This window comes from Delphinapterus leucas, chromosome 3 (assembly GCF_059928025.1).
Source record: "Delphinapterus leucas isolate spDelLeu-1000000601 "Yukka" chromosome 3, BTC_Dleu_Yukka2, whole genome shotgun sequence".
Taxonomy (NCBI): domain Eukaryota; kingdom Metazoa; phylum Chordata; class Mammalia; order Artiodactyla; family Monodontidae; genus Delphinapterus; species Delphinapterus leucas.
This window is the reverse complement of record NC_143131.1, coordinates 135630368-135643911: the sequence shown is the minus strand read 5'-3', so window position 1 is coordinate 135643911 and position 13544 is coordinate 135630368. Positions and strand designations below refer to the sequence as shown.

The window sequence follows — 13544 nt, the reverse complement described above, 5'->3', positions numbered from 1 at the left end:
ACACTGGTGCCAAGAGGTTGTGGGCATGACAGCAAGACGGGCTCCTGCCCTCGGAGCTGGAGCTGGGCCTCCCTGGGACACGGGCTGGGCAGTGGGGGTGAGTGAGGCTTGACATCCCAGCTCTGAATCGGGTGGGGTTCTCCAGAAAAACAGAACCCATCATGGAGGTAGTGAGAGTGATTTAGTTTAAGGAAATCGGCTGAACATCACAAATGCCTGGATTAAGGTCAGGGTTAAGGTTCCACTTCCTCATACCCTCTGGGTTCAAAGTCCACCTCTCCAAAGCCATCTATTCTGTCATCTGAATGCTCCCCTCTCTTAATCCCTTATATCAGTGATTCTCAGCGGGGCTCATTTGTGCCCTCCCGGGGACTTTGGGCAATGTCTGGACATATTTTTGGTCGTCACAGTTGGGAGAGGGACATGGTTGGCATTCAGCGGGCAGAAGCCAGGGATGCTGCCCAACATCCTACAACGCACAGGACAGCCCCCACACTAAAGAATGGACTGGGCCCAGATGACCGCCGTGCCATGGTTGAAAAACCTCAGCCCACAAGGTCACCTTCCAAAGAGGTCTTTGTCATCCCCCAGGTCTCTTTCCTTACCCCTTTGTTTTCATCATAGCTGTTAAATCATCTGGAACGATCTTGTTAGTTTGTTTACTGGGTTTGATGGCTGTGCCCTAAACCACCTGCAGCCAATAGAATATATAGATACCTGGTGATCGTGACACTAATCACCCAGCTGACGTTTATTAAGCGTTTGCTGTTTATAAAGCACTCTGCTAAGGAATTTGCTCATACTATTCACTATAATCATCCTAGTAACCCTACAAGGCAGCTGTACCTTACAGATCAGAAAACACGGCCACAGAGAAGTTCTTTGCCTAAAGACAGTGTGGTAAAGGAAGGAGGCACAATTCAAACCCAGGCAGCCTGGAGCTGCCCCGCCGCCCTGAGATGCCTCAGTCGAGTTTTGAATAAGTGCAAGGCTCCAGCTGGCCGTCCTGCTCACCTGGTGAAGAAGACACGACAGAATAATGGATATGGGTTCGCAAAAGAGTGGCCAGGCATTCGTGCTGCTGACTGACGGGGTCAAGGGGATTCTCAGAGTGTGCCCAGCAGCAAACGTACAGAAACATAGCTTTTGCACAGCTGCCACAGGCTAACGTGATTTACGGCTCCATCTGCCTGCCCCCAACAGGCTCTGATGTGGGAGGGGTTCCCCCAGCCCCATCTGTGAAGGTGAAGATCTGGGACCAGGCTTGGGGCTTCCCCAGAGCACCCCCTGGGAGGGACCCCACCTCTGGGCTGCCTCTGGTAATCCCTGGCACCAAGTTCCTGGGAAAGAATCTTACCAATCTCATTAACCTCATTCTCTGTTCCTCAGGGAAGCCATTTGTGACGAATTTCAGCAGAAAGGCCATAGCGTTTGGCAGGCGTCTCAAATCCAAAGGCCCACCAGGACCAGGCAGGTAACATAGTGAGTGAATCCGCTGGATGACTGAGACAGCGCGAGGCGATGGGGACTGATGAAGCCAGTGTGTCCCCTGTAGGGGGTGTGGCTTCTGTTCAGCTCTGGCTAATTACAACCTTTCAGGGATATAAGCCTTATTTTGCCACAACTCCAGATTTTCAGAGAAACTGGATATCTGCACTTGCTAGGAAATCTAATTTTTCGTGATTAAAAAAATTTTTTTTTTAATTGCAACGCAATAGAAGACCAATAAAACACACGGCAGGTTAAGGTGGTTCTTAGGCTGGAAGCTTGCAGCTTCTAGTGTACGGACAAGAACGTTAGCCCGAGAGGTGGAAGGTGCGAGTCTGTCTGCTCTTAGCTAGATGACCTTGAGGAAAGCTGCTTCTCCACTCTGAACTTGTCTTCTCATGTGTAAGGTGAGAAAGCTGTCAGCCTGGGCTGCACTTCAGGTTTATGATAAGAAAACATGGAATATGTGGCATCATTATTCAGCAGTGAGTTCTGTGACAAATATTGTAGATGAGTGGGCCTTTCCCTTTTGAGGAGGGGCCCAGATGAGCCCCAGAGCTTCACCGCCCCCCATCCCAGCTCTAGCTTTAAAGGAGGAAGAACTCAAGTGGTCATCCATCTGCTGGCCCAGCTCAGACAATTGTTTCAGGCCTTGCCCTTACCAGAGCCACAGCAGGCAGTATATACTGGAGTCAGGCCTTCTGCTACTCCCTAGCTGTGTGGACGAGGGCTGGTCAGTCCCCTATTCTAGATCTCAGTTTTTTCATCTGCAAAATGGGAGGGTTGGGACTGGAATGGCCTCCAAGGTCACACCTGGCTGGGGAGCACTTCAGAACAGTGACATCTCCCTGGTCTTTGTACCCAAAGTGTCCTGTTCTGCAGGTCTGCAGTGGGGCCTGGGCTGTCCTTTTAATAGGACCCCCAGGAGATGCACATGCACAGCCAGGTCTGGCCACATCTCTCTGCTCTAGAAGCTCTGACCTAGTGTGTTCCCAGTCACACCAGTAGAACCTCCAAGAAGGGCCCTGTTTAGTGAGCACTTACTGTGTTCCATGCCCTGTACTTGACACTTTCCTCATGGTCTCTTAATCCCCCTGCTCATCTTTTGTCCTCACGACAACATCATTATCACCATTTTCCAGATGAGGATACTGAGGTTCAGAGAGGCCCAAGGTCTCACCATGGGCAAGTGGTGTGGACTCAGTTTTGCACTTAGATATGCAGGACTGAGGAGCCTGTGGCCTCCGCATTGCCCCCGCCCCCAGAGGAAACACACACCCACACCATGGCCCAATCACTTGGGATTTCACTGCTCACCCCCCTGCCCCACCCCCAGCATACAAACACCTCTTGGTATCCTTGGGGGCCACAGGTGTGTGGTGGAACGCCACCTAGTGGTAGTCTTTAAAGATGCTTTGAGAAGCCCCCATTTCACCAGATGAGCTTGGCAGGAGGGAAATGGTTGCTAGAGATGACTTCCAAGGGTCAGGGTGAAGGGCAACCGAACTGAGCAGGGAGTCACTACCGCACCTTGAACAGCACAGCAAAATGGTGAGGCGCCTCTAACTTTATGGAGGCCACTAGCGAGGATTTTTACCTTTAACCCTTGCAACTCCTCTGTCACCCGGGAAGGGAAGGTCTTATTAGCTAGCCTATTTTACACATGGACAAGACAAGATGCCAAGAAATACTGCAGCGTGCCCATGTGCCTTAAAGTGAGTGGAGGGGGCACTCCTAACACTTTGATCACCCTGGCTTGAGAATGACAGTGCTGATAATGGAGATGATGGTGGTCGTGGTCACAGTGGCTAGTATTTAATTTGTAGCATGATGACTCTATTAGGTAAGCGTAGTTGTTTTCCCCGCTGACAAGGTAGGAAACTGAGGCTCAGAGAAATGGATGAACTTACCCCAAGGTGACACAGCTTCTAGGTGGTAGAAGAGGGATTTGAACCCTGGCAATGTGACTCCAGAGTCGAAGCTCTTAACCACTGTCCCTACTACTGGCTGAGGAAGCCTCTCTTCCAAGATGCCAGCAACATGGACACTTCACCCCATCACACCTTACTCCACTTACCCCCATAAGCTGGAATGAGAAACTGTAGCCTCCATCAGCCAGTGATGCCCAGCCCTTCATTAATCTGCTGTGTGACCTTAGTGAATTTCTTCCCCTCTCTGAGCCTTGGTTTCTATATCTGTGTAATACAGAGTTTAAACTAGTTGAGCTCTGAGATCCTTCCATTCCATGAATCTGTAACACTGGCTGCAGTGTTTGAATTTGTCCTTGAATCGGTTACCAAAGTATAAACAATCTCTCTCCCCCCTCAGGTCTTTCTTTCTTTTCTACTCTTCTCCCTTCCTTCTCTCTCTCTCAATTTTCAGCCTAATTATGGTTACCTCTCTGTTATTTAGAGACTTATTATCCAAGCTCATTATGAGTAATTATTCAGTCTGGAGGGGAAACAGCAACACTGCTAGTTTAATTTAATGCTTACCTAGTTAACTTAATTAGCAATAAGTCTTGGCAAAATGATGGCATTCACAGGATCCCGGCTAGGTGGGTGGGTGCGGGAGGCTGAGTGCTGTCCTTGGAAAGCAACAAGTTTCAGGGCACAATGTGGGGGTAGGCGAGGACTGAGCTGCCAGTGAGTTGGGCTGTGCTGTCCGTCCAAGTTGAGGCTGGCCCCTGAGAGTGAAAGGCCATAGATTACACAGGCTGCAAGGACCTGAGGTCAGGTGGCACTTACTAAGCACCTGCTGTGTGCCAGACCTTTCGCAAGGTGTCGGGCAAACCTTATTTCTAATAAGCCATATGTGGGACTTGTATATTCAAGATAATTTAGATCATTCAACTCTCTTTGTAGTATATCTTTCGGGTATACAGTATTATAATTCAACTTTGCAGTATATTTGTATATACTTCGCAGTATATTTGTATACTTCGTATATTTGTATATAGTTTATAGTATATTTGTATATACTGAAGAGAGATCACCAGCACAAGTTTAGGTAGCATCCATTACCACCATACAGTTGACCCCCTTAACCATTTCACCCACCCACCTAACCTCCTTCCCTTCCAGTAACCGCTAATCTATTCTCTGCATCTATGAGTTTGTTTTGTTTTATTTTGAAATCATACGATATTTGTCTTTCTCCATCTGACTTATTTCACGTAACATAATACCTTCAAGGTCCATCTGTGTTGTCACAAATGGCAGAATTTCATTCTTTTTTTATGGCTGAATAGTATTCCTGTGTGTGTGTGTGTGTGTGTGTGTGTGTGTGTGTGTGACAGAGAGAGAGAGAGAGAGACATCTTCTTTATCCATTCATCCACTGATGGACACTTAGATAATTCAACTCTTATAGTGAGTGCATTCTTCTCTTTTCAAGGAGTCCTGCAGGATTTTTGATTAGGGAAGGAGAGAGTTTCCCATTTGATGCTACTGGCTCTTGTAAGGCTCTTATGCTTTTCACTAAGGGAGGCCTCAAAGTCATGGCTTTGGCAGCAGAATCCAGCTAGAAGTCAACATTGTTCAGCTTTGACTTTTTTAAGTAGTCTTAGTCTATTTATGGCAAATGATGTTGGCTTTCCATGTATATAAGTGATATAAAGTTTCCATTGTAGTAAAAATAAGTGAGTTGCCATAGAGAAAAATATGGGGTAAAAAGAAGTCAGGGTGGGGCTTCCCTGGTGGCGCAGTGGTTGAGAGTCCACCTGCCGATGCAGGGAACGCGGGTTCGTGCCCCGGTCCGGGAGGATCCCACATGCTGCGGAGCGGCTGGGCCCATGAGTCCAGGGCCGCTGAGCCTGCACATCCGGAGCCTGTGCTCCACAATGGGAGAGGCCACAACAGTGAGAGGCCCGCGTACCGCAAAAAAAAAAAAAAAAAAAAAGGGTGGGGACTTGCCTGGCGGTCCAGTGGTTAAGACTCCACGCTTCCACTGCAGGGGGCACAGGTTTGATCCCTGGTCCAGAACTAAAGATTCTGCACGCTGCATGGCGTGGCCAAAAAAAGTAATAAAATAGAAGTTAGGGTGGTACCCAGATGGGGAATACTCCCAAGGAGTATGAAAGAGGAGAATGAAAAAAAGTGCATCAGGATTAGCGATTATCTAGCCACGGGACAGGCAGACCTCCCTCCTCTTCTTCCATGCCCCGGACAGACGCTGTAATCAGGCAGGGATGCCTGCTCATTCCAAATGCTGCCTCAGAATCCTTCCTGATGCAGGGCTCCAGGCACCTACCAGGGGATCAGAGTGACCCTTCTGACCACCTTTCCCAGCCCACTGCAGCTTCTCCAAGTTTCTCCCAGGCCCGCCTGTCTAAGCCCTACTCTGACAGCTCGCTTTCTGCCTGGCACTCCCATAACCCCTTTGCCATCTCATAGACTCCCATTTCTCCTCAGTCCCTCATTGGTCCTCCTGGCCCCCTCTTGTACCAGCAGGTAAACTGAAACCCAAAGGAACGACTCCACAGCAGATTAGCAGAGAGCCACAGCCATGCTGAAACACCTTCCCTGGCTAAGCCCTGGTGGGTGCATCCCAGTGTCCGTGCAGCCTCGGGACCCAGCAGCGGGGAGCCCTTCCCCACCTTCCTGTGGCCCACCTGAGAGTCAGTGTGCCACCCTTCCGAGGTGATATTTGTCTCTTGAAAGGATGGTCTCCACGCAGAGTGTGGGTGGCAGGCTGGGGCGAGGGGTCCACAGAAGTGTGCCCGCCGTGCATCCTGAGCACCGCCTTTGCCCTCTCCCCGGGGCCAGGGGTCTTCCGTCCATACCCGTCTCCCTCTGCCATGACACAGGTCCCACAGAGATCTCAGGGCCAAGGTGTGGCCTGTGTAGCCATCGTCAGGGGTTTCCCACCCCCACCAGCCAGAACTGCCCCAAGACACCAGAGAACAAAGGCAGAGGCTCTGGAATGAGCAGAATGTCTGTTGTTACATCAGCTTTATTGGTGGCTTTGCGGCCCCCCGCGGAGCCCTGCCTACTAGCTCAGGCCAGCCTCTTGCTCACGCGCTCATAGGACACACCTGCAACGGTGGAGATCTGGAAGAAGCAGCAGGAACAGGGGGTGTCAGTGCAGGGGCCCCAAGGTGACCATGGGGCCCAGAGAAGGTAGACCAGCTTCCAGTCCCAGCCCTGAGTGGGAGTGAGCCTGCTGCACTGCTTCTCTGGGCCTCAGTTTCCCAATTTGTTACAGGACTCATTGTGTGGACTCTACATGGCCAAAGTGCTAACAGATGTTGGCGTGATGTGGCTTTTCATGGGATAATCTTCCACCCGTCTGTCCATATCAGTTCACCCGTGCCAGGCGCATCTGCACGACACCAAGCTTGTCCCCATTGTACAGATGAGAAAACTGAAGGTTAGAGAAATAAGTCACCCCTCTAAGTCTGAGGGGCCATGCTCACCCTCTGCACCATTTAGCATTTATGGGGCCCCTGTGCTCGGTGATGGGAAGATACATTCCCTGTCCTCAGGAAGTGTAAGCATTCATGGAAGAGGCTGCAAGAGGATACTGTTCAGCCAAGGCCCGCTGTGTGTGGTGCCCTGGGCTCAAGGCCAAGACACGCTGTCTTGGGATGTATGCATAGCATCAGTTGGTCCAGATCCCCAGCAGAGGAAAGCAGCTTTCTTGTGAGGAGGGGTGGGTGGCAAATGGAGTTTGGTGGAAGCAGTTTTGTCAAAGGGCAGCAGTGTGAAGTGATGTGTGATTTGCATATGGGATGGATGGAAGATGAAGTGGAGGGGGAGGCCGGGGAGGAGGCTGGGGCACGGTCTAGAGGAGAGGTGATGAGAGAAGGGGTGCTGGTGGTGGGTGGAGACGGGAGGAGGGGTGCTTGCAAAATGCACCCATGTTGGTGGAGAAGGAGGGAGGTATCCAGAATGATTCTGTGCTTCCAGAGATGGGAGATCTGCAACCAAGACGGCTTGTCTCTGGTGCCTAGTCTCTGTGCGTGTGCATTTGCGTGTGTGCATGCCTGTGCCTGCCTGCGTGTGTGCGTGCGCGTGCGTGTGTATAATGGCCCTGAACTCTGGGCTCTGCTCACACCATATAGGCTCCATGGTCAGGCGCCTCTAGGAATTAGGAAACGGGTTTGTTCCATTTGGGAAGATCAGTTCAGTTGGGCACAAATGTGCTCCATTCTCCTGCCCTGTGTTCTCCCTGCACTCCTTACAGGCTGGGGAGCTTTGCCTCTAGCTTTCATCAGGTTCTCCAAGAGGTCGATTTCCATCCAGAAGAAAATGTATAGTCACTTATGTCACACACACACACACATATATATACATACATATATATATATGTGTGTATATGTGTGTGTGTGTGTATATACACACACACATACACATAGATATATTTTTAAAACACTGTACATCTATTTATTTTTAGATTTTTTTTTTTTAAACTAAAATGAAGGGGAGAAAGAAGACCCATTGGCCTGGGAAGAGCAGGCAGAGAATTTAGAAGTCAGCTGATGCGATCTGCCTCCACCACAAAGTAGCTGTGTGACCTTGGGCAAGTTACTCGTGTCTCTGAGACTCTATGGCTTCTCTGTAAAATGGGAGTAATGCGAGGGTACTGAGCCTCTTGGGCCACGTGCTCCTTTTCTCTAGACTGGGCTTGAGATGAGGAAAACAAGGAAACAAGGGAGAGATTGAGAGCCAGGGAGAGAGGACAGGGGGAGGCAAACCCTGCTTCCCTCATCACTTCCCTTCTGGAGAGGCTTGGGGAGGACAGACCAGACGTCCCCCAGGGGGACTCTAGCCCAGGACACAGGCTCACGAAGGGGGAATGACATGTAGAAACGCCTTCCTTTTCCTCTTAACCTCACACCGTTTCTTTCACCTGGGGAAAACTTTGGAGCCCCAGGGAGAAGAGAGGGATGTGAGATGAGGGCCTTCCAGGGCAGCACCTCCAACCTGTGTTTACAGAGAATGGCGTGTGGGAGGGGTCAGTCCACAGGTGTGTGAGCTGTCCCTGTCAGCGTTTCAAAAAATGTTTAATTAGTTGGCAACGTTCGCTAGACTGGAAATTTCACTTGGAAGTGCCAACTTCCAGCTTCTCTTGAAACACCAAAACATCTAACAGCAAGGGCCTAAAGTCCCTTGTGGAACTGGAATGGAGCGATGGGTACCCTTGCAGGGCCCACCCAGACTCCCCACTTCATTCACACTCTGGGAGGGGTCCAGACGTGTGTCCCTGCGGGGGGCGAGCGTGGGCACTGGAGTCAGACTGCCCAGAGCCAAATCCCTGTTCTGTCAAAAAACCTCTGTGCCCTCCGGCCAATCACTTAGCCATCCCGTGTCTCAGTTTCCTCACCTGCAAAATGGGGATAAAAATCCTTACCTAACAGGGTGATTGTGAAGGTCAAATGAGGTCATGTGCACCCAGTGCTCAGCACAGAGCCTGGCCCATGGTTGGGCGGGGGGGGGGGTTGCACATAAAGCCAGCTGCCCAGAGGACCACCTCTTGGGGGCCATGGCTGGGGGCAGAAAAGCATTCTCATCGATTTTGCCAGGAACCAGCGGGACACTCACCTCCACCAGCTTGCCATCCACGATCTCCGCGGTGTAGTTGTAGTGGGGGAAGTTCACCACCACCTTCCCACCCTCCATCTGCACAGTGGCCTGGAAGAGAAGCAAAACACAGAGTTGCAGAGCACCCCCCAAACACAGGCCAGCCGCCGGCTTGCGGCCTCAGCAATCACCCCTTAGGAATCAATTTGCCCTATAGACATCTGATTACATATATCCAAAGATACAGATAACTGTGCGAGCTACTGAACCTCTCTGTGCCTCATTTCTGTTTGTTTGTTTATTTATCTATTTATTTATTTTTGGCTGCGTTGGGTCTTCTTTGCTGCACATGGACTTTTTCTAGTTGCCGTGAGTGGGTGCTACTCTTGGTTGCGGTGGGCGGGCTCTCACTGCGGTCGCTTCTCTTGTTGCGGAGCATGGGCTCTAGGCGTGCGGGCTTCAGTCGTTGTTCCGCACGGGCTTAGTTGCTCCACGGCACGTGGGACCGTCCCGGACCAGGGGTCGAACCCGTGTCCCCTGCATTGGCAGGTGGATTCTTAACCACTGCGCCACCAGGGAAGTCCCTGTGCCTCGGTTTTCTCATCTCTAAAATAGGGGTAGTAACCGTACCTACTTCCTGGAGTCATGGGGAGGATTAAATGATTTACTATGATACATATAAAGTGCTTAGAGCAGTGCCTGGCTTGGTGTTGAGCACCCCTTGTTAACTATGGAGTCAGTTATGATCATCATTTTTAGAACGATGCTAATGTCATCCAAGGGTGTTGATTGCAGCATTGTTTGTAATAGTGAACAACCTAAATATCCAACCTGTATTATCCACTGGTAAATACCCTAAAAATCTATTAATGAGGGAGTGGTAAGTAAATGCTAGCATTTCCATACTATAGGATACTGTACCACCATTAAAAAAGAAGACGCAGGTCAACATGTGCTGACACAGAAAGATATCTGTGAGAAGTTGTTACATTTTTAAAATACCCAAGCGGCAGAATATGAATATTATGACTACGTATCCTCCACCTTGGCAGCCTAGAAGCCTGAAGGAGCAAAGTACTCTCTTGGCCAGGGTTGGAAGCTACAGAGGGGAATGGGTGGAAGACCCGGGGGACCAGTCTGGGTAGGAAGGGACAAACAACCACCTTTCAATTCTTTGCTACCCAAGACTGCAGTTTCAAACCCAGATGAGTCTGGTTCTAGGGCCTGGGCAATTAATCTCTAGGCCACGCTGGAGGCAGCATTAAAATGTGGTTATGGAGGCTTCCCTGGTGGTGCAGTGGTTAAGAATCCACCTGCCAACGCAGGGGACACGGGTTGAAGCCCTGGTTCGGGAAGATCCCACGTGGCGCGGAGCAACTATGCCTGTGCGCCACAACTACTGAGCCTGCGCTCTAGAGCCCGCGAGCCACAACTGCTGAAGCCCATGGGCCACAACAACCAAAGCCCGCACGCCTAGAGCCCGTGCTCCGCAACAAGAGAAGCCACCGCGATGAGAAGCCCGTGCACTGCAATGAAGAGTGGCCCCTGCTCGCTGCAACTAGAGAAAGCCCGCGTGCAGCAATGAAGACCCAGTGCAGCCAAAAATAAATAAAATAAATTAATTTTTTTAAAAATGTGGTTATGCTCTACAGAACCAGACTGCCTGGTTATGCAGGCCCGCCCCTGCTGTGGGATCCAGGCAGCTGTTTAATCCTATGACTCAGCCCAACTCCCCCATCTGTAAAATGGGGCAGTAACTGTAGCGACCTCATGGGCTTACCTGCATTAAGATGTGTGACAGATCCAGCAAGTGTCTGCAATATATGTGTGAAGAATTCAGCAAATGTTAACAATTTTTACTATCATTATAGTGTCCATTATTGACGGTAGCATTAAAAATTAGGAGAGGCTGAATTGCCAAGTAACTCAAGCTGTTAAAGCTGGAGGCTAGACTCGAGAAGAAGCCTCAGCTCAGGGAGCAGCCCCCAGGGACATGGTGGGGACCAAGAATTCAGCCAGAATCCTGGCAAAGGAGGGAGGGGTGGCTAGCTGCCTCTCACCTTGAACTTCTTGCCCATCACGGTCTCCATGTCGCACTCTTTGCCGATGGTGAAATTATTGGTAATGGAGGGGCCCCCGGGGTAGTTCTGGGACCAGGTGAAGGTCTGCCCGTCCTGCTGCACCTCTGAGATAGTCTTGAGGTTGCGACCCTTTTCAATCCTGTCGCTGGGGAGCCCTGGGCCAGGGGACAAGCAGAGTGGCCATGTAAGAGCTGCCTATGACTTGTGGCTTTGGGCACGAGCTTGCCTCCCCTACGGCAGGCTAGCCTGACAGTCGAGCACAAGCCCCATGTCGTGAGCCATGTGGCTTGGGCAAGTCACTGTCTCTCCCAGCCTCAGTGTTTTCATCCGAAAAATGGGGATAATAAGGCCCATTTCACAAGGCTGTTGCAAGGATTAAATTACAGTGATTGTGTCTGGTAAAACTCCTGGCATATAGTTAAGAATAAATAATAGCTGCTCTTCTGATAGTAGTAGAACAGAAATTTGCCAACCTCACAAATTTCTAAAATGAATGAGACCTTCAAGACTGTCTTGAAATGCTCTTGTTTTACAGATAAAGATTGCTACATCTAGACTGTTGTAGGTGAAGCCAAGTCACTGTTCCTTCAGGGCCAGTCCCAGTGATTGACTCAGAAGGGCTCTTGCCTTCCCAAGGCCCCAGGGCACACGGATCCCGCTCTTGGGGCCCATTTCCTACCAGGAGGTAGTAGGCCCTGGTCCCCTGGGGCTGTCGTCAATCTAGACAACTGCACTGCCTCACACTTAGCTAGCACACCAAGATTTCTGCAGGATTGTCAAGTCCACTGTCTCTTTGGTTCTTCACAACCAGTGCTGCAAATCGAACAGTCAGAAGAGTGGGGTCTTTGATCTCCAGCCAGAGTGCCTAGCACTGTAAGAGGCCCCCGTTTGCTCAGTGACTTAGTGATCGAGTGGCTTGTCAACCCTGATCTCTGTGCTCCCACCCCTTGGTCACCTTTCCCCAGGCAGGATGTGGTGACACCACTCATCTCATCCTCGGGTCCAGGGGGTCTAATGACATCTACCACTGATGCACAGTGTGACCTCGGGCGAGTCTGGCTGAGGCGCCCCGTCAGTAACTTTGGGTTGGTCGTGCGTGTAGCAAGCATTCAGTAAATGCTTGAATGAATAAACCAGTCAACTCTCCACCTCACCCGTTACTGGCTGTGTGACCTTGCACGAGTCACTCAACTTCTCTGAGCCTCGCAGACTTTGGGTTCCCTGTGCAGAGCTGGCCGTGACAGCCCAGCCCCAGGAAGGTGCTTTCAGGAGCTCACTCACCCAGGCGCTTCATGAACTCGTCATAGTTGCTGTCACTCTCGATCTCATACTTGCCAGTGAAGGCCATGCTGCCGGAGAGCTGGAGGCTCAGGAGAAGAAGGATGAGGAAGCAGGGCTGCGGTGCTGAGGGGTCTGGTGCCTCAGCTTATAAACCCTCCCAGATGCTGAGGCTCAGCCCCAAAGTCACCCCGCTTCTCCTTCCCACCCCTGAAGAGGAAGCACCGGCAATTTTATGATGGAGGCAGGCAGCAGAAACCTGAGGTTATTCACCCTGGGGACTCGTTGGCTGGAAACCCATTGCCACTGGCAAGGCCAGGGCCAGCTCTGCCACAGGGTTTGAGGTGTCATCCACCTCTGCCCAGCCCTCCCTCTATCCACGCTCCCATCTTCCCTCATTTACTCAGTCACCCCTGCATTCATCCACCAAAGTGCCTCGGGCACCTCATTTTGGGGCCAGCACTGAGGAAGCAGTGAGACATACCCCCTTCCCAAAACAGCCTCCAGTCTGGTCCAGGGACAAAACACACCTGCAGAGAACCCCTGTGCAAGCAGGATGGGATGTGTCCCGAGAGACGTGCAGATCTGGGGCCTGGGGCCTAGGGAAGGGGTGATGGTGTCCAGCTGGCTGGTGTAGCTTTGCATAGGAGATGGCATGTAATACAGGTCTTGAAGGAATTTGGATGTTTACAGAAGTGGTAAGGTTGGAAGACACTGAGAATGTAGGCAGGTGACGTTCTAAGTTGAGGGAACAATGTGATGAAGGTGGGAAGGGCCACAGTGAAAGGAAACAATGAGTTGTCTGCAGCAAAGAGCACTTGAAGGAGAATAGGCACGAGATGGGTGTAGATGGTGCGAGCAGAGGGAAGCAGCTGCCCAAGGGCCCAGGGAGCCGATCAGAGGAGGCAGTGCCAGGTGCGCTGAAGACCTACTATGGGCCAGGCATGGGCTGGGAGCGTGGTGAATTTCACTCTATTCCAGCTTCACCACTGGGAGGGCTAGTAATTCAGCCCCCGCTTCCTGTCCCTGTTCTGATTCTGGCACCACTTCACATTAAGGACTCCCATCTCCTCGGTGATAACTCCTGCCCTGCCTGTCTTGTGGGACTGCTCTCTGGATCAAACCGATTGGCCATGCAAGTATGAAGCACTTACAAAGGCCGTCACTCTTCTTGT

General features: G+C 51.0%; 1 protein-coding gene across 1 annotated transcript; it reads right to left on the bottom strand.

The window, feature by feature from the left end:
• Positions 1-6443: 6443 nt before the first annotated feature.
• Positions 6444-12607, bottom strand: FABP6 (fatty acid binding protein 6). Its single transcript, XM_022595085.2, has 4 exons — positions 12373-12607; positions 11071-11246; positions 9032-9121; positions 6444-6538 (listed from the first exon to the last, which is right to left on the bottom strand). The coding sequence occupies exons 1-4, from the start codon at positions 12437-12439 to the stop codon at positions 6485-6487; spliced, it is 387 nt and encodes a 128-aa protein (XP_022450793.2). The 5' UTR covers positions 12440-12607; the 3' UTR covers positions 6444-6484.
• Positions 12608-13544: the final 937 nt, after the last annotated feature.